Source organism: Temnothorax nylanderi, unplaced genomic scaffold (genome assembly GCF_030848795.1).
Source record: "Temnothorax nylanderi isolate EJ_2023f unplaced genomic scaffold, tnyl_v1.0 TNYL_tig0034_pilon, whole genome shotgun sequence".
Taxonomy (NCBI): domain Eukaryota; kingdom Metazoa; phylum Arthropoda; class Insecta; order Hymenoptera; family Formicidae; genus Temnothorax; species Temnothorax nylanderi.
Window position 1 is genome coordinate 728,973 of NW_027249096.1, and position 22,663 is coordinate 751,635.

General features: G+C 42.0%; 1 protein-coding gene across 4 annotated transcripts in view; it reads right to left on the reverse strand.

Moving 5' to 3' along the window:
* Positions 1-22,663, reverse strand: part of Sox102f (transcription factor Sox102F) — a 157,565-nt gene that overhangs the window by 89,098 nt on the left and 45,804 nt on the right. For 3 of the 4 annotated variants that reach the window (XM_071703184.1, XM_071703180.1, XM_071703185.1), the window contains one exon: positions 20,377-20,471. In XM_071703184.1, coding sequence (XP_071559285.1) covers positions 20,377-20,471 — 95 coding nt within the window. Of the gene's footprint in view, positions 1-18,468; positions 18,597-18,726; positions 18,771-20,376; positions 20,472-22,663 lie in introns of those variants that run through there. The other variant, XM_071703182.1, reaches the window with a different exon arrangement.

Genomic DNA, 22,663 nt, shown 5'->3' on the forward strand with positions numbered 1-22,663 from the left:
TTTCTTCTAGCTGAGATTTACTATTTGTATTTCTCAGATTTGCGCCAGTCTCAGTGTTCTTTGCGTAGCCAGAAGGAATTTGTCATTACAGAGAATCCTGTGAGTGATATCATCGTGTAATATTTTAATAGCACAATTATAATTGTAAATTGTAAACTTTTTTTATATTAATCTGTCTCAAGCCACGTCGTACGATTTTCCTATTGTGAGCGCGATGTTAATAACTCAATTAATAACGTTGTCAATAACTTTGTTTAGACATTAACTACTGTCGGCCATTTGATTTATCCGGTATGCACGGCGATACTCATGCGCGTATCATATCGCGAGTAAGCTCGCACGCACAACGAGACCAGGAAGAGGAGTCGTATACGCTATCCAACGTTGTCTTTTTCCGATCGTTACAGCACCGATACTTTCTTTCATGCTCAAGGTCGCACTGACGGAAATCATTATTTAGATGCGCGCGCGGTGTACGGTAATAGCAGTGCTCGGAGCCACGAAGACATTTCCTCATTGCTGCCGCGTATACCGTTGTTCGATAAGCGTAATGTGGAACGCGTGCGTAGATAATTGGAAAATCGACGCGCCGCGATCGAGACACTTGGCGGTCTTTATACATATTACAGTGATCGATAACGGTAAAACGATGCGTCGGCTTTACGCCGATAACATTTTAATATCGCGAATCGAAGTGCCGCTAAAAATTCACAGGTAGGAATTACGCGCGATTAATGAAAATTGAAGGGAGATTGAAGGTGTTGCCGGCGTACGAGTAATCGAGTGTAGAAATATTTAAATTGTGATAATGATGGAATAGTCATCTCATAAGTGCATGTTACGAGTTTATTCACTCGTAACTAATAACTTGATTTCATATTCCGTTATATCACGAACATATAATTACGAGAAATGAATAATTTTTCAACAGTTTGAGAAAAGCCCGAGTTTAACGTATACACATTGAATATAAGTTTAAGATGAAGATTAAAATGATTAATTACCTACAATTACGATTGACCGAAGCAATTTAAACGACGCGGTTTCGTCTTTACCGAATTTCCGCGACGTAACACGAAATAAATTTAATGGCGAGTAACACGCGAAGGAAGCGTTGGACAGAGGTAGATAGGCGAAACTGGGGACGCGCCTGTACTTTTAGCGACTAAGTATACAAATATAAGTGGCGGGTCGCGCGCGTCGCTTGACGGAAGCGGTGGCACAATTTAACAATGTAAATTTAGCTTTCAGCGCAATGCAACGATACGCATGATGTACGAGCTACGGGTGTAGGAGTGCTGCGCGTGTACGAGTGAGCGATTGCAGGCGCGTTGGTGCATCCGTCTCCGATGGCATAAGCCGCGCACCGGTCCCGCGCCGCTAACATAATAAATGCAGCGCATACCCGCCGTACATGGTGTGACACGGCATCCGGCACATTGGCGAGTCGTACGTGCCGAGGGGGCGAAAAATTTCGACCGCCACGCGACGTTACCAACGAATCGCGGTCCCTACACTTGCCCTTAATTATCGTTGCACCGTGCCGAACGACGACACGCGGACGTGCGCTCCCCCTTCGTCGGATCTTCCAGTAGCACTCTCGCACACACGTGCGCTATTTCCGGCAAAGGATGCGACCGATTCGAAATTAGAAACCCCGCGTAAGTAGCGGGTTGAGCTAGGTCAGGGCCATCGTTTCGAAGAAGCGACAATCGTTATTTGAACCCACGACGTATATGAAATATCAAGTTTTTTAAACGCGCCGCCGCATGCATCACACTCGAGAGTGCGTAACAAATCTCCTATATATGTATAGTACTACCTTCTAAGGATAAATTTAGCCGGAGTATAAGTTTTATTTACGACCGCCGTTTACGGTGATTTACAGAGATTATTCTGTGTCACGCTGCGTTTAACGCTAAGCAATTTCTCCTCTGGTGGTATCTTACCTTGGCATCAACCTCCAGCGAGCAGCGATTTTATTAAAGATAAAGCTATCAGTAACGCATAATCGCAACTGCATTTGACGAGATAATTGAAAGTGTTACTACTTGTTAAATGCACGCCTGATTTTATGACGTTGCTCATGCCATCAACCGTTATTGTCACGGTTTAACGAATCCCCGTGATAGAATGGCGAGATACATCGCCAGAAAAGAAAGTAACGAATTCTAAGCCGCGAGTAGCGTTTCGGAACGACCGCTTCTGTACCTATATATACACGCACATATTTCAGACAATAATAATTTAAACACGTGTGGGCCATACGTGCCTTCGAAGAAAACTCAAGGATAGATAGATGTAACGGGCATTTAAACCGTGTGTGTGCGTGTGTGTTTGTGTGTGTATGTGGGGCTGTTCGATTATACCTTCGAGCTTAACGTTGCGCCCTAGGATGCTCTGCTTTCAGCGATGATGATGGAGTTGACAACACGTACTTCCTGTGTCTCTCATCTATTTTTTGTTCGTTATTATTATAAAGTTTGTATTCACAGTAAACGAATCATAATTAATTGTGTATAAATTAAGTTTAGAAATATATTTCTTATAATTTACGGATTTGTTATATATATAGATTTATCAAAACAACAAAATAAATAAATGACTGCCAAAATTTAGGAATAACTTTTTATTTATATTAAATGTTATAAATCGTTGATATCGTTAAATATGTTGTATAAAGATTTAGTAAAAAGTTAAAAGAAAGGATTGAATAGATAATAAGTAGGTTAGCACGTTAAGGCTTCATTCATTTATCCCTTAAGAGAAAGTATCGAGAATTAAGCGTATCCACCATGCTGTATACAGACTTTAATTAAGATTACAATTAACTCTCGATAATTTGTGCGCGCGTAATCACAGTTTCGGATCTCCAAGAGCAGATCCAACGGCTCTTGATACGAGCGAGGTGGACAAGAGAATGGAGAACAATTCCTTAATGATCCGCTTTAAAGAGTAATGACTACCGTCAGCGTGACGCGCAATTTCTTGATGCTTTTGTTGCAAGCTAATAATAAGATCCTACTTGTTATTCAGACGCGCCGAATGTTTTTATTTGTCTCTCGATGCACTTTCAATGACGAGATACACGCCTATAACTCATGTCATATTGTTATCGAATCGCGTAAATCGTCCGTAACGGTCTCGTTATATCTGCCACGGAAACACATAAGACGACGGACGTTATTTATCAGCAAAATTATTAGAACGATTAGGCTATTAGTCAGACGCGTTAAACTTAAAACCAACACATATAAATCACTAGCTTGGCCGAGACAAATTCACCTAGATATGGATTCCAAATTTTCTCGCGGCGCTTCGGTTACAGTGGCACATAAGTTATGTGCCTGTTTTCTGCGATGAATAAATCTATTTATGGCATGAATTTTGAGATCAGTTTCTCTCCCTCTCTCACTTCCTCCCTTCCCTATCTCTCTTTCTCGCTCGCTTGCCTTTTCTTACTCTGTTATTTTACAACATAAATTATAAGCATTATCTAACTTTACCTTCAAGAAGATATTAATAATTGCTCCCACTATTTAGTGTTAAATATAACTTTATCATGTACAGTTGCAATTAAGTGCGCCTTTCCGGCCAATCTACGTACTTGTTCACAGTGGTACAACCACATTCCGGCAAGTAGTTCGGGAAACTTCACGGCAGCCGGCTCAACGAGCTCGACCGACCACATCGCGCGCTCTTTCCGCGACTCTTACGGAAGGATCTCGCCGAGAGTTCAGAACGAGCGAGAAACGCAGTCGAGAGCGAGAGCGAGAACGAGAGCAGCGAAGGGGGTTGGGCGGATAGATACGGCAGAACGATGGAAGCGCGGCGCGCGTGGAACAGGAACGGGGAGGCGAATAAATATTCGTAGATGTAATCGCCGAAGGAAACAAGCGGCGGGATTGTTCGGCGGGAATAATTGAAAGCGCCGCTTCTTGAGCCTCTCATTCCCATTCCCGTCGTCGCTACCGCGCGGCTCTTAGCCGCTCCTGACGCCGCGCCGGTAGGCGTCCTTCTGCGTTGGCTCCCCGTTGCAGCGTTTTACTCGCGCGGCATGCAGCCGACGGCCGATCCGCGGCCGATCGCATCGCTCGCCCGTTGATCGGCGGTTTCTAACGTATGCGCAATACCCCGCGGCCAACCGCCTGTCCTCATTAACGCCTGAAACGAAGCGGCGCGGCGGGCTTAACCGAGAGCGGAGAGATGGAGGCCGTAATCGGTTCATCGGTGAGAGCAATAGCGGCAGTGTAAAGGGGTACGGCGGTTTCCGTGAACGCAAATATAGATCTCACGTGTGTTTGTGTTTCTCGTGCTTTCTGTATGTATGAAGGAATTAAGTGTCACCATCATCTGATATCTGATAATTCTCTGCTTGTTTCAGCATTAAATTGTTTAAGATGGACAAACATAAATTGTATATTGAGATATTTTTTCTTCGTACGTATATATAGAATGTGCTTGATGTAGACGTTACATTTAATATATAAAAATTAAAAAATATATAATAAAGGTCAGTAAGTTTTTCATTCAATCAAATTATTATCATGTTTTTTTTTAATAACTCGGTGACATAGGTATAATTATTTAAAATACTAAATTTTCAGTAATAAGAATTTTTTCTAAGAGAAAAGTTGAATGCTCTTTATGTACAATGGTTTCCTGACAGAATTTCCATCTAGAAATTCCGAACGTTGAAAATCCCACGTTCACGATGCATGTGACTGTTGGATATTTCCGGGGATCCTGAAGTTCTGATGAAATCATCAAAACTTTCGGTTTCGTAACAGATTACAAGCGGATAATCCGTGGCACATCCATAGCACGACGAGCACGGATGCAATAAGGACCAAATCGCGTCCCGCGAAATATCGTAGAGACATAATCGATACGTGCTTTCCGGTAGTCGGTTTAAACCCGTAATTAAATCTATTCGGATCAGCGATCTTCCAGCGATTAAAAAAAAATTCGATTACTCAAAGATCACATATAAATAATCTTTACACAATGCAATAATTACACCGAGCAACGCGTATCTACATTACATTTAAACGCAGGAACGGCTCTTGGAATTAAACGACCCTCGACTTACGAAGATTGACGCTAAAATGTTCCAAAATAGAAAAGCAGCTTCTCGTGGACTCCCATAATCGTACATCATCCTTTTATCCGCTCGAGCTATCCCTACAAAGTAGACGATCCACCGCGTAGCACCTAGACTACTCGAGTTTTGGGGTAGGCTTCAATAATACAGCCGGTGGGAAATTGTGATCGAAGGATACTATTGGAAAGCGATACCTTAGCCGGGCATCTGAATAAGTGATGGAACAATATTTTTAAAACGCCTATAATTCGTGGGCCAGGCCTCGCCTCCGCCCTATGGCGGACCTGTATTTATCGGCCCGTGGAGTATAGAGACGCAGCCAAGAAAGAAGAACGATCATTTATATCGGCGGAGTGGGGTCGCCGCCAGGAGTCTTCGTCGCTTTTTACTCTACAATCGGCGTGCGAGTCGAACCGCTGGATTATTGCCACCATTTATCGGCGTCGCCTAATGTTTTAGTAACGATGTCCAGCGCACGTGCGCCTATCCCTGTTGGAGTCGTTCTTCTGGTTTACGGTATAAAATTTCGTGGGTAAAACCCTCCGGAGAGCAACCATCGAGGTCACGTGCAACGGAGAATATGTCGGATGGTTTAAAAGTAAATTCGTTTCTCGATGCAATGTGACAGAAGAGAATTCGTTTCGAACCGCACAATATTGATACAATGGATACGTGATCTCGAAGATTGGAAGATAATTGGCGTTCGCTCGCGATTGATTTATAAAATAAAAATTAAAAAAGAAATGATTAAATGTATTTAAAAATTTGCCGTTAAAATATTTTCTAATTTACTACACCTTCTTATACAAATAGTATCTATATCATTATACAATATTCTTGCAATGTATGAGCCTTTTTACGCGAACGTCATGGCTGGGAATAATACTATCTATGGAACACATATACTAATCTTTATATCGGAGAAACCACCACGCACACAAACCGAATAATCCCGCGAGAAAGCAAGCAATATTCAATCGGAGAATATGCATCGACTATACGTATGCAAATGGCCGGACACGCGGCACCGATTTGATGAAAGTGTCCGATTCTCGCGGTCCACCGTTCGCTGATAAAATAAAGGGATTTATCCCGCACGGCGGACAGAACCACCACGAATCGATTTGCTCGTTTCTACTTGGAGTATGCGATACTTGAAATTCTTGGGATTCTCCTCGAGATAAGGCCTATTATTAGTCGCGGATCCGACTAAGTCCGCACCGTTTAAAAGGTGTCTCGTTCTCACGAGGCGCCATAACGACTTCGGGGGCTGCAATTCCGCCGATCATCCGCGGCAGTATACCGCGCACGTACTGTCCCGAGCTGTCTCTCGCGCGCGCGCTCGCGATCGTCACGATGCGGTACATCTCGTTAAAACTCCACCGTCTGGCCGTTTTACGATTTCGATCGACTATAAAGCTTATCTGGCTTTCTATTCGATTGGTATGTATAAAGGCGGATGGACCGACTACTTTCTCGCGCCCGCATTGGATTGTCGTGAAAGCAGGACGCACTTCTTATATACGCGCGCTCGCACATACTCGCGACGAGTCATCGTCTTTATTGTACATACGTATGTACTTCCCGTTGTGTCTTCTTGGTCGAACACAAATGTACGTTGACCAGTGCTGCCGCTTTCACAGTTTTTCTCCCAAATTTCAGGAAAAAAGATCATTCTATACATAACATCGCGCTGTATTTTATCGTTATACATCAATCTTAAAATGCAGATTTAGATTTCTCCTAAAAATTATCGGAATTTCGAGAAGTCCAGGAAATACCACGAGTTAAAAGGCACGAGAATTGTTGACAATTCGCGGTTTCAAACCGTGTCATTTTGCCATTCATGCGTAAACCACGTATCGGTCATAATTTCACTATTGCATACATTGTACCTACTAATTGTAAACCTCGTGTCTACTAATTGTATAGCACGTTATCGTTGTGCATATATTGCCGAGCGTATAATTTTTTGATATTATGTATGAAGGATTTTGACGTTAATTGGCACTCATTTCGCACTGGTGTCGTTACATTGAGGCGATATGCGCGCCGACCATAGCGGAACTCGTTCGCACACCTGTGCGCACATGAACCCATTGCGTATCTGGAATCCCGTTTGGGCGTAACGCGTTAAGGTCACCCGTGACTATATTAACGTCTCGGGGTACGTCCGTTATATTGATTGCGAGAACACAAGATATACCTGGCCTGAAACCACGCGCGCGCACACGATGGCTCACGGCGCGGCCGGGGAGGTAGCAAGCGCGGATTCCGCTGTAGCGTGCAAGCGGAAGCCTTCATCATGATTATCATCATATCTCCGCTAGACATCAAAGACTTATCTTTCCGCCTGTCTCAGTTTCTCTCTCGTTCTTTCTCTCTCTCTCTCTCTCTCGCTCTTTTCCCCTCCCTCTCTGTCTCATAGTCCCGGTCTTTCACCCTCTGCCCCTCTTCCGTGGTCTTTACGCCCTTTCTCTGCCTAGCTGGCTCTCTGTATCCCTCGACGATTTTCTCCTTCGCTCCCTGACCCTTCCACCCCGCGCTCCTATCCTCTTCCGAGCCGCACGCGTGGCTTTGGGGTTCCGAGAGATGACCATTTATAAATTACTCCCGGGCTCCTTGATATAGAATGCATCGGTTGATACTCAGCTAGCCCATTACGTAAAATTAATACATCGTTTCCTTGCGATCGATACGTTCTGTACGTGAGAGAATGTTAATGACAGCTGAGCTATCTCCCGCAAACGGTAAGTACGAAGTTAATCCTACAGCACAAAAACGGTAACGCATCTTCTCAACTCGTGCTAATCCCTAATTTGAGGAAGAGAGGTCACGCAAGGTGCGATAATTATGAAATTAAAAAAACACAAAATATTAACTATATACAAAGAATGCAGTTAACAAGAACAGCTCTAAATCCATTGTCCGCCTCGCGCGACTCTATGTTCCTAGCCATGCGGTTCTCAGCCACGGTTATAAGTGGGAAGAATAACATTATAACGCAACGAAAAAAAAAGAGGGAGATCTAGAGAAGTAGAAACACAGAGGCTGTGTAGCAGAAGGAGGAAAGAGGGCAAGGGACAAACACATGTTGCACACTCGCTCGTCGTCGGTTGCTGATTCCTTCACTCGCAGAGGGAGAGAGAGAGAGAGAGAGAGAGAGAGAGAGAGAGAGAGAGAGAGAGAGAGAGAGAGAGAGAGAGAGAGAGAGAGAGAGAGAGAGAGAGAGAGAGAGAGTTCCTCTCTTCGGCTTCTCTCGTCGCGACGCGTAACGTAAGACTAACAACACAATGGAAGCAACAGCTGCATGATAGATGGTGGCTGCTGGATCGAGCGACCGGTCGGCATTGCCGATTCTGACGCTCTTTCTTCGGCCCTGGGCCTGACTCTCTTCTTTTACGCTCACGGGCCAGGTCGTTATCGGTCAGCCCGCAGTTCGCGGAAGCGTGACGAGGAAGCACGTCACGCAGGAATCTGACGCTTGTAACTCGACGGCGTCGCGTCGCTCGACATATATCGGCGTGGGTTTGTTTATCGGCCGAAAAAGACCTTCTGGAAGACATCTGGCCGGGAGAGTGTTCACCGATATGCGTCACGCCTTATTGTGGGCCAGCTTCTTCAATCGCTCGGCGATTTCTCGAGATCCCTTTTAGCCCGTGATTTATGGAACCGATATGATTTACACGACGCGAAGCACAAGGAGTAAGTGGCCTACTGCTGTCTATTGATAGACACGGGCGTTTGTGATACCTCGCGATAGAGAGTGCGCGAAATAATACGCGAGAATCATAATAGCCCTCGCTTATCTGTCACGAACGATTCCGTCGAAATGCTCCGTGGTATTTTCAGACGGAAGAAAGTGCACGATGACGGAGCACGCTTTATATGCACCATATGCAATGACTGTGCAGAAGAGACGTACCTGTGTATCAAGTACCTGTGCGGCATTCGTCTTATACATCAATACACACTAAACAACGAAGATTAAAATAATAGGAGCGAGTTTATCGATGAGCGCAATTTGCATTATGGCGCGGACGGCCGGCAGAGAATAATGCGCACGCATATAAGATACAAGGAGCGCTACCGGTGCTCGCGATGTGCTTGCTTGCAGCCAACGCCAACGATGCAGTCTCCAATTAGCTTCTCATTGAACCTCGAAAGAGGAAGGAGCGGAACAAGGGGCCGGTTCGTCGCCGGCCGCTCCGTGCCCGCGCGGCCATTCGCGGACGCCATTGTCATCCATTTGTTCATACAAATCCCTGACTATAATCATTTAATGCCCACATTCATCGTGGCCGCGGCATTGTGCTGTCGCTGGTGCGTTAGTCCTTGGCACGCATGCGTGGTCGCGTCCTCCGACAAGGAGCTTAGGGCCTTAAGACGAGCTTCGTGCGACCGTACCCAGCCGATGCTGATCCCTCTTCCGTCTCGTCTCTCCCTCGGCGAACACGTGTATCGGAGTGTGCATGTGTATGTGTGTGATTACACGCAAGAGATCCGACGTTCCGCCGTATCGTCGAATTCAGGCCGCTCGCACCTTCCGCGACCAATTAATCTCTGCCGCTGGAAATCCTTCGTGCCTTAAACGGCAGGCCATTGTGACGTCTTCCTTCGGCGACCAGTGGGTGGTTCACGCCTTTGAAGAGTGGTACCCGTGTTTCTGATTGTCGATTCGATGTGCCACACGTGAGGATTTGTATAGGAGCAGGCATATGTATATATTTCTTGAAAATTTTCTGGCGCGACAGCAGAAGCAAATAATACATAAAACGTGAACTGCTCTTTGACGTCTGTCTTTAAAATAACTGGAAAAATATGTCTGAATAAATAAGAACCTGCAGTTTAACTAAAGTAAATTAAATATAAATAAATATGAATAAATAAAATTTTTGTAATTTATGAGTATGTCATATTATTTTCAATTTCTGCTGAGCTCATAATTTCATGAAATCCCGGATCGATTAGAAAAATATCGGATTTAATTTTAATCGATTTAGCCAGAGCGATTCAGTGCCAATAAATCTATTACAATGAGATCTTCCGTTTTTCTCGCGCCGCGCCGGCCACCGGTGGTCGGCCGTGATACTGACGTTACGTTTTCGAGATGCTCCACGCTCACAATGGATAATACCTCGCGGGCATCGCGCTTTTAGCAGCAATCTAACGGCACTCAGTGCGCGTGTGTGTTCGTATGCGTGTGCACACGGGGCCCCGGGACCAGAGATAGCGTTGACTGAATACCACACGCACACCGAGCGTGCGAGCCGTTGCTCTTTGTGGGACGCTCAAAGAGCACAATGTCCATAGTCCGGAGCCGACAATAGGCCCTCCACAACTGGTTAATATCAAGGTTGTTTGAAGGGTAGCCTCCGATCGCGCGCCCGTGTGCACACGCGTGAACGTCGCGGTGTCCTCCTTGTCCTCTCATGATGCGCGCTCTCGTGAGAGTGTAGCATTGTGTCCAGCGAGCGCGAGGATAAAGGCGAATCTCGCGGACGCCGACCGACTTCGTCGCTCCTCGCAGAGTACATCCGTCTGATGATTTTTAACGAATCGCAAGGAAAGAGCCGTCGCGTCGCGCGCGGTGTCCCGTGATTTCTCCCGGCAGCTACGACCTCGCGCTTTCTAATGACACGTTACATTTTGCACTATATGCTTCGCGCATTTCGTACAATGGGCTTTACCGTGAATTCGCGCCGCAAAATCTTGCGTTACGACATCTTTGTTGCTACTGAATTTTATTGATGAGTTCGTTAAAAAGTAAATATGCAGATAATTTTCCTTAGCAAAAATGTGATTGAAAATGATACCTTTCTTTATGTTTAACTTTAAATAGAAAATTATAAATAAATAATTTTTAATGTCTAGCAGCGTTTGTTCGAAAAGGCTTTTGATAGCAACAAGCACGTACTTTTCTTATCGATTATTATTTAGTATAGAACACAATCATTATACCTATACATTGTCTACACAGTAAATATTTACACGTTTGGCATATTATATGCGTGCGTATGTAACCGATTGTATCGACGTCAATTGCGAGCTAATACTTTCTCGGCAGTTTCAATAGGATAATTTAACAAAAATGAAATTATGTACGCATCGATGCATGCATAATTTGGCTTTATGGAAAACAGATCAGCATGTTTTGCTGCTGTTCACTAAGGAATGCGATGTCAGTTGTCGCAACACTTGCGGCTTGTAATTGTGAGACGTATGTTTTTTACTGATTAATTGATAGTTTAACAATTATATGCTCGATCGATTGCATCACGTTACTGCTGTTAAGATAGCATCGAACTCAAGGCGTACTCATAAATCTGTATCAATTCAATATATTAATTTCCTTGCAAAAAAGTACCTACTTAAAGAAATTTATATTGCTAGCTGTCCGAAAAATGTCCTTGATGTCTAAGGACGACAAGTTTACTGGCGGTCCACTCGAGTGGAGGGAAACCGAGCAGAGAAGGACTAATTAAAAAGCATATGGTCCCCTTAAAAAGAAAACTCTCTCGTTCTTTTGGTCGATTTTGTAAACAACAAATAGCATTTGCACGCACGATAAAAGGGTAGGAAACTAGGATGAATGAAACGCGGACATGTAGACAGGGAGATTGTTGTCTCTGGGGAGCAGTCAAAGCAGGCGATGTCCCTGTAATAATGATCTGGATATCAAACCACTGCGATACTCTTTGAACTTTGTTCGAATTGCCGATGACGGGAATAATAAGGCTTGTAAACTACTAGTACAATCCACTTATTTTGATTCTATGTAATAGCATTTGTAATAATACATTAAAATTTTTTTTTTTTAGAAATCTGTATCAATATTAAATTATTAAAAATTTGTAACAGTTATGTTCCTTAAGATTCCTAATTATTTTACTTGATAATTGCAATTAATATACAAGAAAGAATATCTTATTGATCGTTTAAACATTAAAAAAAGAATTTTATATGTCACTTTTATCTTTCTTGAAATAGCAAAATTTTCATATTCATTTTAGAAATATTTAAATAAGGTAAAGGTACCAATACCCAGCATGTACATCCCAGTATATCCGGACACCTTTATTATTTATAAGTATAACGCGAATTAAAATCAAAGATAAAAGTATTTTTTCTTGTAGTTTGAAACTTCAGTTATAATATCCAAACGTTTATTTTCATAAATTTATATTTTTTTAAAGGTATATCCACAGACACAGATACGTGTCCAGGTATTGGTACATTTCCTATGCTTAAGTGTCCGGGTATTGGTACCTTTACCGTATGTGTTCATACTGAGATAAGTATGCACAGTAAATGAATTTCGCTATAGGCAACAAGTGAGATTGAGTTTACAGTTCTTTGATTATCAAGTTCCAACATATAATAATGCTGAGATTTGAGAGCCTGTTTTATGAGTACGGGGGTGTTGCCGTTAAACAAATGCGTCATGTGCGCCTTGATGCGCTTGAGTCTAAAATTGCCAGGTTCGCGAAAAAGGCTACAATTACATGTAAATTTATGTAGAGCGGCACGTCATTAAGATCGCGGATTACGAAGCAGTGATTGTAAACGCGTGCTGCGCGAGGTCATACGTGACCTTCGCGTATAATTGATCTATTATCCACTTGATGCTTTACTGATGAGTTCTTATACGTAGAGCTTTTTTTCTCTTGATGGACATTTAATTCTGAATTAAGATTATGAATTGTCGATCATATAGAATACGCGTAAATGTCAAACTATCGAGATGTAGTCTCTATGAAATACTTCTGCAATCTGAATTAGATATGTATAAAACCGTTTAAATGTTTCTAACAATAAGTTATCATTTGTGTAAGTTAATTAGCCCTTTTTATTTTTATATCGTGACAATGTTATGCCAAACTACAAATATTTCTTATACAATTGCTTCGAGTTGCTGGCCGATCGTACGAGGTTCCGCGCTCGTTTTTTTATTTTTTTTTTATTTCGCGTCTGCCGTTATCAGAGGAAAAACGCAGCGCCACGACGCGTCGTGTCGCATCGTGGGGATGACAAGTCGGTCCCGTCCTCCCCGAGGGAGCAGCAATTTATAAATAATTGAGCCGAGTCCGGTAAAAAATGAATTACGCGTCCCTGTACAATATGAGGAGTTGCTTTACAGTAAAACGAGGAGGGGACCCGCGAGACTTGCGGCATCGACGTCGCAGCTCGATGCTGCTGCGGGGTGACTACCGAGGAGGATACAGCGGCATCGAGAAAGAGAGGGTAACATAAGCCGCATCAATTTTGCAATTGGAGAATTTTATGTTCGCGCGGGCTCTATATATTATGGAGCGAGCTTTCGCCGCGACGCCTATCCACCGCGCCTCGACCGACCATTTGGTTCTTGAGCTTGCGCCTTTTCTTTTTTTTCTTACTCGTGGCCCTCGTTGAATTGGGGACCAACAGTTTTGTCTCTGCAGCTCGTTTGCTGAATATTTGATACTGGCGAGAATCGAGCGAGAATCAGAGAATATTGGATATATTTCGCGAAATATGATCGCCTTTTTTGTAATCAAGTGAGATCTGATATATAATTAAGTATTATTTTTTAATTATAAAAATGACACATGACGCCGAACAAAAGAAGAGAGAATATGTGTTGCATGTTGCATATATTATCTTTCATAAGTGATTAATAATTAATCATCATTATAATTATTAATTTATGCCACTAGTTAATGATCAATATCTCTCAGCAATCACTTAGCAATATTGATCAAATGACATGTATGTTTAAGAAACCATTTTCAATTTAAAGCTGAAACATTGTATGCTTCTGTTTTTTGCCACTTCGGTATTAATATGCTGACATATCGTTTTTATATCATTCACATTTTTTACAATCATGGTAGTATTATGAATACAAATAATGCATTAATATGATTTATAATAAAATATGTTTATATTATAAAAAACAGAGAGAAAAGAGATCTCTCTCTATATTCCTTTTAAAAGTCCTAGAAACCATCTATAAATGATGATTGTTTACGCTTGATGGAGCTGATATATGGAATTTTATAGATTGCAATTCTTTCTTTGGAGGCGAGTTTTTAAAAATAGGAGTTTGCATTGTCGTCCAACCGGTTTATGATTACGAACGACAGGCCAACGTTCGAATCATTATGAAAATATATAACACAAAAGTAATATAACACTATTATCGTCATCATATATAAATAATAAAATACGTCATCAGGATAAAAAAATACTTTGCAGAAAAACTAAATATTCCATAAAATCAACTTTTTTAATATGCTATCTCGATTAAAGCTGTGATACATGTTCGACGTTTAAAAGTTACGTAATACGCAACATAAAAAACGATTTGATAAAAAACGTATTCTAAAATTCAATCATTATGAATGTATCTCTAAATTAAAAATAATTTCGTTTTATGTAATTTGCATCGCACTACATTTACGGAAAAGCTGACTCCGTATTTTAATTCTTACAAATATAATCTTATAGAGCACAAGATACCTTCCTCCGTCGGCCCGACTGAAATTAAGGAAACAAATATCACAGAAGCGCCGGAAGATAAAAGGAAAAGTAATACGGTGCAATTCGAAAGATAAAGTCGGTAATGCTTTTGGCTTTCGCGCAAACATCGTTTTAATCCCCATTTCAACAAAGTCCCAGGCAGAAAGGACCGGGAAGTTATATCCCTGCAAAGAGAAACAGCGCGAAAGAGGCGTCGGGAAGGGAGAGGAGGAGTAGCGGGTTGAATCGAGGCGAGTAATCAGGGAGACATTATTTTCCCTTTGAGACCTCCCGTGTTTTATTACGAAGGAAAACGTATAATCCGCTTGTGCAATTCGGCCGACCGAGCTCGTCCCTGTTTCGTCCTTAGTTCGTCGATCATTCGCAATTGACGTGCTCGATGGAATCCGGCGCCACGCTCGAATACTGGTCGAGGGGTGCGCCGATCTTTAGTTTTCCTTTGAATTTATTGACGAATTCAACGAAGGAATGATGAAAAGATTTTGACGTGCAAAATGCTAAAGCAAGAAAACGAGAAATATTGCCCGCAGCCCGGCCGATCCCGTCTCGATGGAAATAAATTCTTGCATTGATTTGATACGATATTGGTAATAGCAAAGTTGACTAATTATGCGATAAACGCTGCTTTGTGAATCACCGTTTTGTAACGGTCCTCGAACGTCAATCTCAAGCTTTAAGCCGGAATCGCCCGAGATCTCTGTCGCGACGTGGAATTTTTATTCTCCATGGCGTTCCATTATACGCGCCGAAAAAATACTGCCCCTTCGCCTCTTTCTTTCGCGGCCTCGCTCATCGCCCGGAGAATAACATTCGCACTTTACGATTATGCTTGCCTACTTTTTTTTTGTCAAGGAGGCCGGCTCTCTCGGATCGGCGTCAACAGCAGATTCACGATCGGCTGTTCCACGCACACGGGCCCCGATTAAAGTCGACAACGGCCGCTATGGGTCACACGCTGAACGGCCGGCGAGTTCCGCATAAATCGAGAATTAAATAGACAAGCTTCCCAGGATCGGCATAATCTCGCGAGAGTGTGTTAATCCTTGGGCGATGTATTCTAAACAATCTGATTCTTCGATGCCGCTAATCCTTCTTCTTTTCATTATACTCGAACAGATATATGCGCGTTTGAAATTGTTTCGGCAAAAACAATAAATATAAATAAATGTTATGCCAATTTTGAACAAACATGAATATTATGTGATGTACTATTTTATTTATTTAATTAACATATTTCCTTCATTAAGCTGAGAATAATATTTTTATATTATTCTCAGAGAACACGAGGCTTAAAGGAATAAATTATTGAGTATAATGAGTGCAAAAAGATATCGCAAACATCGCAACAACAGCATGGCGTGATGTTATTTCTACTCGGATTCATATTTTGCTTGATATTTTTGAAACACCATTTGTGTCACTTTAACGACCATACGGTGACCGGATGTCGTAATGACGTACCGACAAAAGCGCGCGTTTCAACTTCTTTTTCTTCTTTTCCTCTCCGCAAGTCGGTTCGCTTGCCTCTGTGTAGCTCTATCTACAGCATATATTCTTAATGCATTCTTCGCATATTTTCAATTCGCTTTTATTATTCTGACTCGCTGTCTGCAGGCAATTGAGATTTTCAAACGCACAGAGTTGTATCGTATGTCATCGAAGCACGATATTCTTAAAGCATTTGTTGTTGCCAAAAATTTGAGTTATCGATAATAATGCGTGATGACTGATGCTCGTGTTTTCGAACGAAGATAACAAAGATACCTTTTTGTATAAAAATAAAAATGTTGCAATAAAAATCGCGCGCCGTTTCATTTTGGTCCATACTGTATTTCACAAACATATAGAGTGTTTTGTCGCGTTTCTCCAGCTTCTTTTTTTCCATAAGACAAGATAAATGGACAGATTCTATGTATCGTCTTCTCTCTCCTTTTTCACTTTCTCACGCAAAGCGACTTTAATAATTGTTAAAGGAAAGAGCACACCAGAATTATGACTAACAAATGCCAAAGAAAATATCATTTTTTGCTATAGTTTACGAGCGTACCGGGATGACTTCTTTGTGATGCTCCTCGCGCCCAGATTGTTACCAATTTAATGCTCGCGGCTCCGACCCGCTTTTTTCGCCGAAGAAACGAAGAAATAAAATTAGCGGGAGCGTCGGAATTTGCTTCGTCGGACGTCGCGACATACGGCGTAATCGCGAATCATCATTGTACTATTTGCACAAAGGAACGATAAGATTAAGCGGCTCTCTTTCCCATCGTCGAAAATCTCGAGCTAAACGTGCAACATTTTATCGTCGCCTTGGAAGATACGCTGATACTACAGGTTTATTGACAAGTGTGAGATGGAACGACGATACCGGAGTACTCGTAGCTACGCGCTATTTACTTAGCGTTTTGCCGTTGGTAGCGGCATGTCAATATCGCGCCGAACGCGACATCCGTATCCGAGAATGGGAAATCGATGTTCGAGAAATCTCATTATGTGAATTCGCATTACGTCATTGTATGCCAAAAAATGTTCGCCATTAAAAAACAAAACAAAAATAATATAACATCTCTAGATCTAAATATAACAAAACCGGATATTTCTTACGACGATGTCGTACAACATGGACAATCAAAATACGATTAAATCGTCTTCCGCGCGCGATGGAACGAGGACCGTCAACAATTTTTTTTTTCTTTTTAGTTATCCGCAAAATGACAGCCATTCGGTAGGTATCCATCAGCAATCGTCCAATAAATCGAACCGTGCCCGCGAATTTCCCGTTCTCGCAATGGACGGTAATTCAATTTCGTTTACGCAATTTCGCGCGTTCGCGAGTGGCGGAGCGATCGACGACTCAACGGGTGTCCCGATCGTTTCCCGCCGTTTTCAACGTTTCCTTGGTGGTGTGCAAATCGCCGCGCGCGAATCGTAACTCGTTCACCACCTACGAGAGATCGGCGAGAAACGTTTCCTCTCGCCGAACTGGCCGCCGTACGGCGATCGCAATCTTCCGCGACTCGCACGGTCCCGTGGCGATTCGTTGCGCTTGTAAAGTGATCGCGATTGTACACACCATGACTGAAAGTGATCTGCTCGTTAAGTATCGCGGACGCCCGAGAAAGACAGCGCTTGGAAAGTGAGGGAGAGACGGCGAGATCGCGATCGAGAAAATAACGACGATACCCCCGACGACGTACGCGCGATTAATGGCGAAAGTCGCGAGCGCGACCGGGAAGAAGGTTTGCTCTCGCCACGCTTCTTGTCTCGAGTCGATCTTGCGCGAGCGACGACGGAACTTGGATGTTACGTAAGCTCTTAGTAGCTCGCTTCCGCTTTGTCGTAATATAATATCAACAGAAATTGCCACTGGCGAGACGGATTGCAAGTAAAAGTTCGTTTCCCGTAATATATCGTGTGATGTACAGAATGCTCTGCCGTTACTATAATACTAATGAATTCTTTGAATGAAGATTTTTCACTTGTGAGATTTTGATTAGGCCATTTTAGTGCAATTTAGCAACTTCCAAATATTATGTATATCTTTGTCGTCGAATGCAGAATTAAATATATATAAAATAAAGCCGTATACATAAAATTTAGCAGTGATTAAGAATTAAATTATATATTGTCTATTTATCAAAATTTTCAATTTTGTCTGATAATTAAACCGTAAATCAAGTTTTAATTAAAATGTTTCTTATAAATTAAGAAGATTAATAGAAATGACAATAATGACACAGTATATTATGTATAACTAACAATTAGGAATTATTAATTGGATCTTTGCGGTTTGTTTTTGCTAGCATAACAAGCGTATAATTAAACGCTAATATAGTTTTACATACCCAATCGATTCCATTTCTGACAATGGATAAGAATCTGAATGTTCGAATGCGCGCAATAAAAAATGCGAGAAATATCCAATCCACAAAGTCACACCTCACAAAATAGTACTTCCGCTTAGATCGCCGTCCTGAAAACGTCCGATAATCATTATTCTCGTAATCGTATCCGGCGTATGAATTTGGCGCCAGGCCGGATTTTCCGTTTTCACGACGACACCCCGTATATCGCCTGGGAAAATAAATCTTGTGGACACTCACCGGGAGGGAGACTGGACACTGGAGGCTGTCACCGGACACGGGTTGCAGCGACTGCAACAGATCGCGTGCGTGAAAGAGAGGACGGCCATCAATGGCTGCATTATACAATACTCGGTGGTAGTATATACGGCAATACATGTTTGCCGGCGCGAAGTGCGCGAGTGTGCGTACGCGCGTTCGCGTGCACCTTACCGTGTATGTGCGCACACCGAAGACGCGTACATATGTGTGCGGGCACATACATGAGTATATAGATACCACCAAATGGGTCCACACGGTCCGAACGGGGCGTGCTGTGCACCGCGCGCGGCAGGTATTGCCGCCAGGAGAGGCTCTCCGGCGCGCATAACCCGTTCATGAACGAGCGAGAGACGAACGGATGAAACCATCCGTGAGCGACGAGGAGAAACGATATATGCGTGCTCCACCCTGTTCTTGGGTTTACTTTTCGACGAGTATTTCGCCGATTAGATATCGCTCTTTTGCAAACAACTGCGTTGCGAGTGCGTTCGATTATTGTACATCCTCATCTCTTTCTCTCTCTCTCTCTCTCTCTCTTTTCTCGCTCTTCGTGCCTCGCTGCTCTCTTCCTCTCTTTCATGTATTTATCGCCGCTCGATGCCGTCATATACGTGTACTTCGTTTCTGCGCCCCCTTTTTCCCTTCCTGTTTCCATCGCGAAAATCTCTCCCTCTTTCTCGCTCGTCCATTCTTCTTTACTTTCTCCTTCCATCTTTCGTTCTTCGTCTCTCTTTTGATCTCACTCGACCGGGTCGACCTGTTCATGTGTACAGCCGCAATAACTATATCCAGCCTGGGGTCTTTTTTAGGCGTTAGGCTGTTCTTACGCAGCTTGTAACGAATTGACTTATTGTAAAACCGTGTCCCGCCGTCCGTAATTGTCCGCGCGTGCCTGTGTGTGAATACTTGGACCGAACATCGAGTAGTCAGGTATACGGCATGTATTTTTCTCCTTGTCGTTATGCCGTCACGTGCGCGACTCTAAGCAAATCCTATTTTTCGCGCTGATCATCTTGAGTAAAATCACTCATTCGTATTGTCAAACGAACGATTCGAAGTAATCAATTGCCGCAAAAGCCAATCTTGAGTCATATTTACGAGCGAAATATAAATTATTTCGATAGCATATCAGTAAAGAGAAGTGAGATATCATAGGTTCCTAACATGACAATTCCTTTCACGGAACGAAAATTATTGTCCTAATACTTCAATAAAAAGATATCAATCTCATTTCTGCTAGATAAAAACTGAGAGAAGTAGACGGGTATAAAATATTGTGGATTCTAGAATCCATTTGATGAGTGTAACAGGAAGTGCGGATTGCTAAAGTTAAAAAATGCTATTATATGATTACGTTAACATGATTTCAATTGAAATACGCTTGTAACTATATGCAGGCGCAACGGCTCGGTATAATGGATACGTGTCATATTCGCGAACATGCTACGCGGAGGTATATCGCTAGGGGAAGCATCGCCGATAAGTCTCATTGGTTTGTAGTCAGACTGCGGCGATAGATTTCATAGTAATGTTAAAGGTCTTTATGGGTTCCATTAAGTCACATTGTACACGGGCGAATAGCCGCGTCCCGAATGAATAAGCACAATAAGCAGGTGCCGTTTGACTCACCGGGTTCGAATCTCCTTCCAGCTGATCGGGTTTACGGCCGTATCGACCCCGTCCACCGTCGTACAATTATGGCGAACATCAGGAAGCGCACGATCCTGCGAACAAGAAAGAATCTTGGTCAGCTTGACGAATAATGCGAAACGTCATTCCGCGCCGTTTAACCTTTGACAAACATTCGCGTGTAACACATTTAGAATTATATCCTCTAACGTTCTCACATATTATCTATTATTTCTACTTTTATCACTCGTGCGGATTGTTACAACTGGTTCTCAAACCTTGTTAAACTTCTGATCCGATCACACGGAATAGTCACTGACGTTGAAGGATAGCGATAATCAAATTTCACCGTCGTTGCAGAATTAAATTCTGCATCAAGTTATTTGTTATTCATGCTTTTTATATCAATTTTAATTATTTTATTGTACGATCTTCATGATATAATATATTCATTGGATAAAAACTAGAAGACTCAGCATGAGACACGTGCCAGCATTTTGTTGGCCATAAATCAGCGGATTCCGGTTTAATGTTACACAATTTGAACGGATCGGGATTGTTCAAAGCGAAGAAGAAAAAAAATAAATTTCAAAAATGCATGGTTGCAAGATAACAAGAGATAACAATGCATAGGCGTATATTCTTAAGTCACTTAAGTTAATAGACAGAAAACACGATAAGATAGAACTATTAACCATCCCATCCATTTCCACAAAAAGTAAAGAGAGTAAATATAATAAAGTTCATAATTGAAAGAGTAAAAGAAAATAAATAAAATGTAGCGTTGATCGATTTCAATCTTAAATCACTTCATTACGAACAAAAGATTAAAGATAGATAATCAAAACACTTATATTGTAACAATTTTTATTTTCAGTAATATTGTTAGACAATTACCTACGTAAAATTTCGAAAAATTATGCGGTAACTTCGAACGTGAATATATAAGGAGGTCATTATAGCGTCATAATAGCTTCCATTCAAATAATGACAAAAAAGAAGACGTCCCGTTAAACACTATCTAGAATTCGTTATATCGGGGTCGAAGGATTGGCGATTTGCGGTTGGTTACCCACGGATACGAAAGATCCTGGGAGAAGACAAAGAACGATGATTCAGAGGTAGGAGGAGAGAAGAACCTGGTAGATGACACGAGATTCCTACGAAGGTAGGTACTACGTCATTGTCTTTTTCTTCTCCATTTCGCTGTTCTCCTTCTCTGTCTTTCTCTCCCATGCACCTTCTATGGTTTAACGTTTTAGACTTGAAACGCCGGCATTCCTGCAGTCGCATGGAATCCGACGATGTTAAATGAATCGTCTTGAGAAAATATAATGTCCACTAAACATTCTTCTCTCTTCCTCTTTTGTAATTTATAACCGCGTAAAAATCAATTAAGTATCTGGCAAATGTTTGATGTCATTTCATTAGATATATAGTGCAATTATAGTAAAATATCATAGCTGAATGAAATAATGTTTTATTAAGCAGCAATTTTTATTTTTTAATGAAATATCCCTCCAACTCTTTATTTTGCATATGTATAATAAAATGACGTCAACTCTTTGTCACGTCAAGTATTTAAGTGGACACGATTAGTGTCTCAAAACCTACTAATTATAACAGATCTTTTATTCAGTTGTTTATATTATTAACATATATTGTAATTAAGAATAATATTTGTTCATATTATATTTAATTTCAGAAAACAGATTTCTTGTATTAAAATAACTTTCAAAAAGAATTAAAATTTTATTTTGCGCATAAAAGTTCGATAAGAATAATAAAAAGATTTCATCATTCGATTTAGCGAACGGAAGTCGTTGGCCTTTAGGCACTCCTTTCTCGAAAACTGGTAGGATTATATCGTTTTTCATTCCGGAAGATCGCAGGTAGCGCCCCGCTCTATCAATAGACCGGTTGATCAATTCGCAGGCGCGTCGGCGAGGTTTACCTGTGGCACGTGGGCGTTCCTGGGTAGCAAGCAGCCGTAAAGTCGTTAAGTAGCCACTTCGGACTTTAGAATCAGGAGGTGATGGATCATTAGCCCTGAGGATCTTTCCGTAACCTACGGTCTCTGTCGAACCAATAGTGGTTACATGCTTCGACAGGATACCACCGTGAAGCATGTAATCGTTCAGCCGAGTTTCAACCATCCGTGAAGTAAAAACGATGTCCGCGCGATCGTGACGTTGCTAAATCGTAACGCGAATTAATTTTCTTCGAAAATCAAACAAACTGCAATTCACTTATTGCAGATCAATACGAAATTACATAACAATAGAAC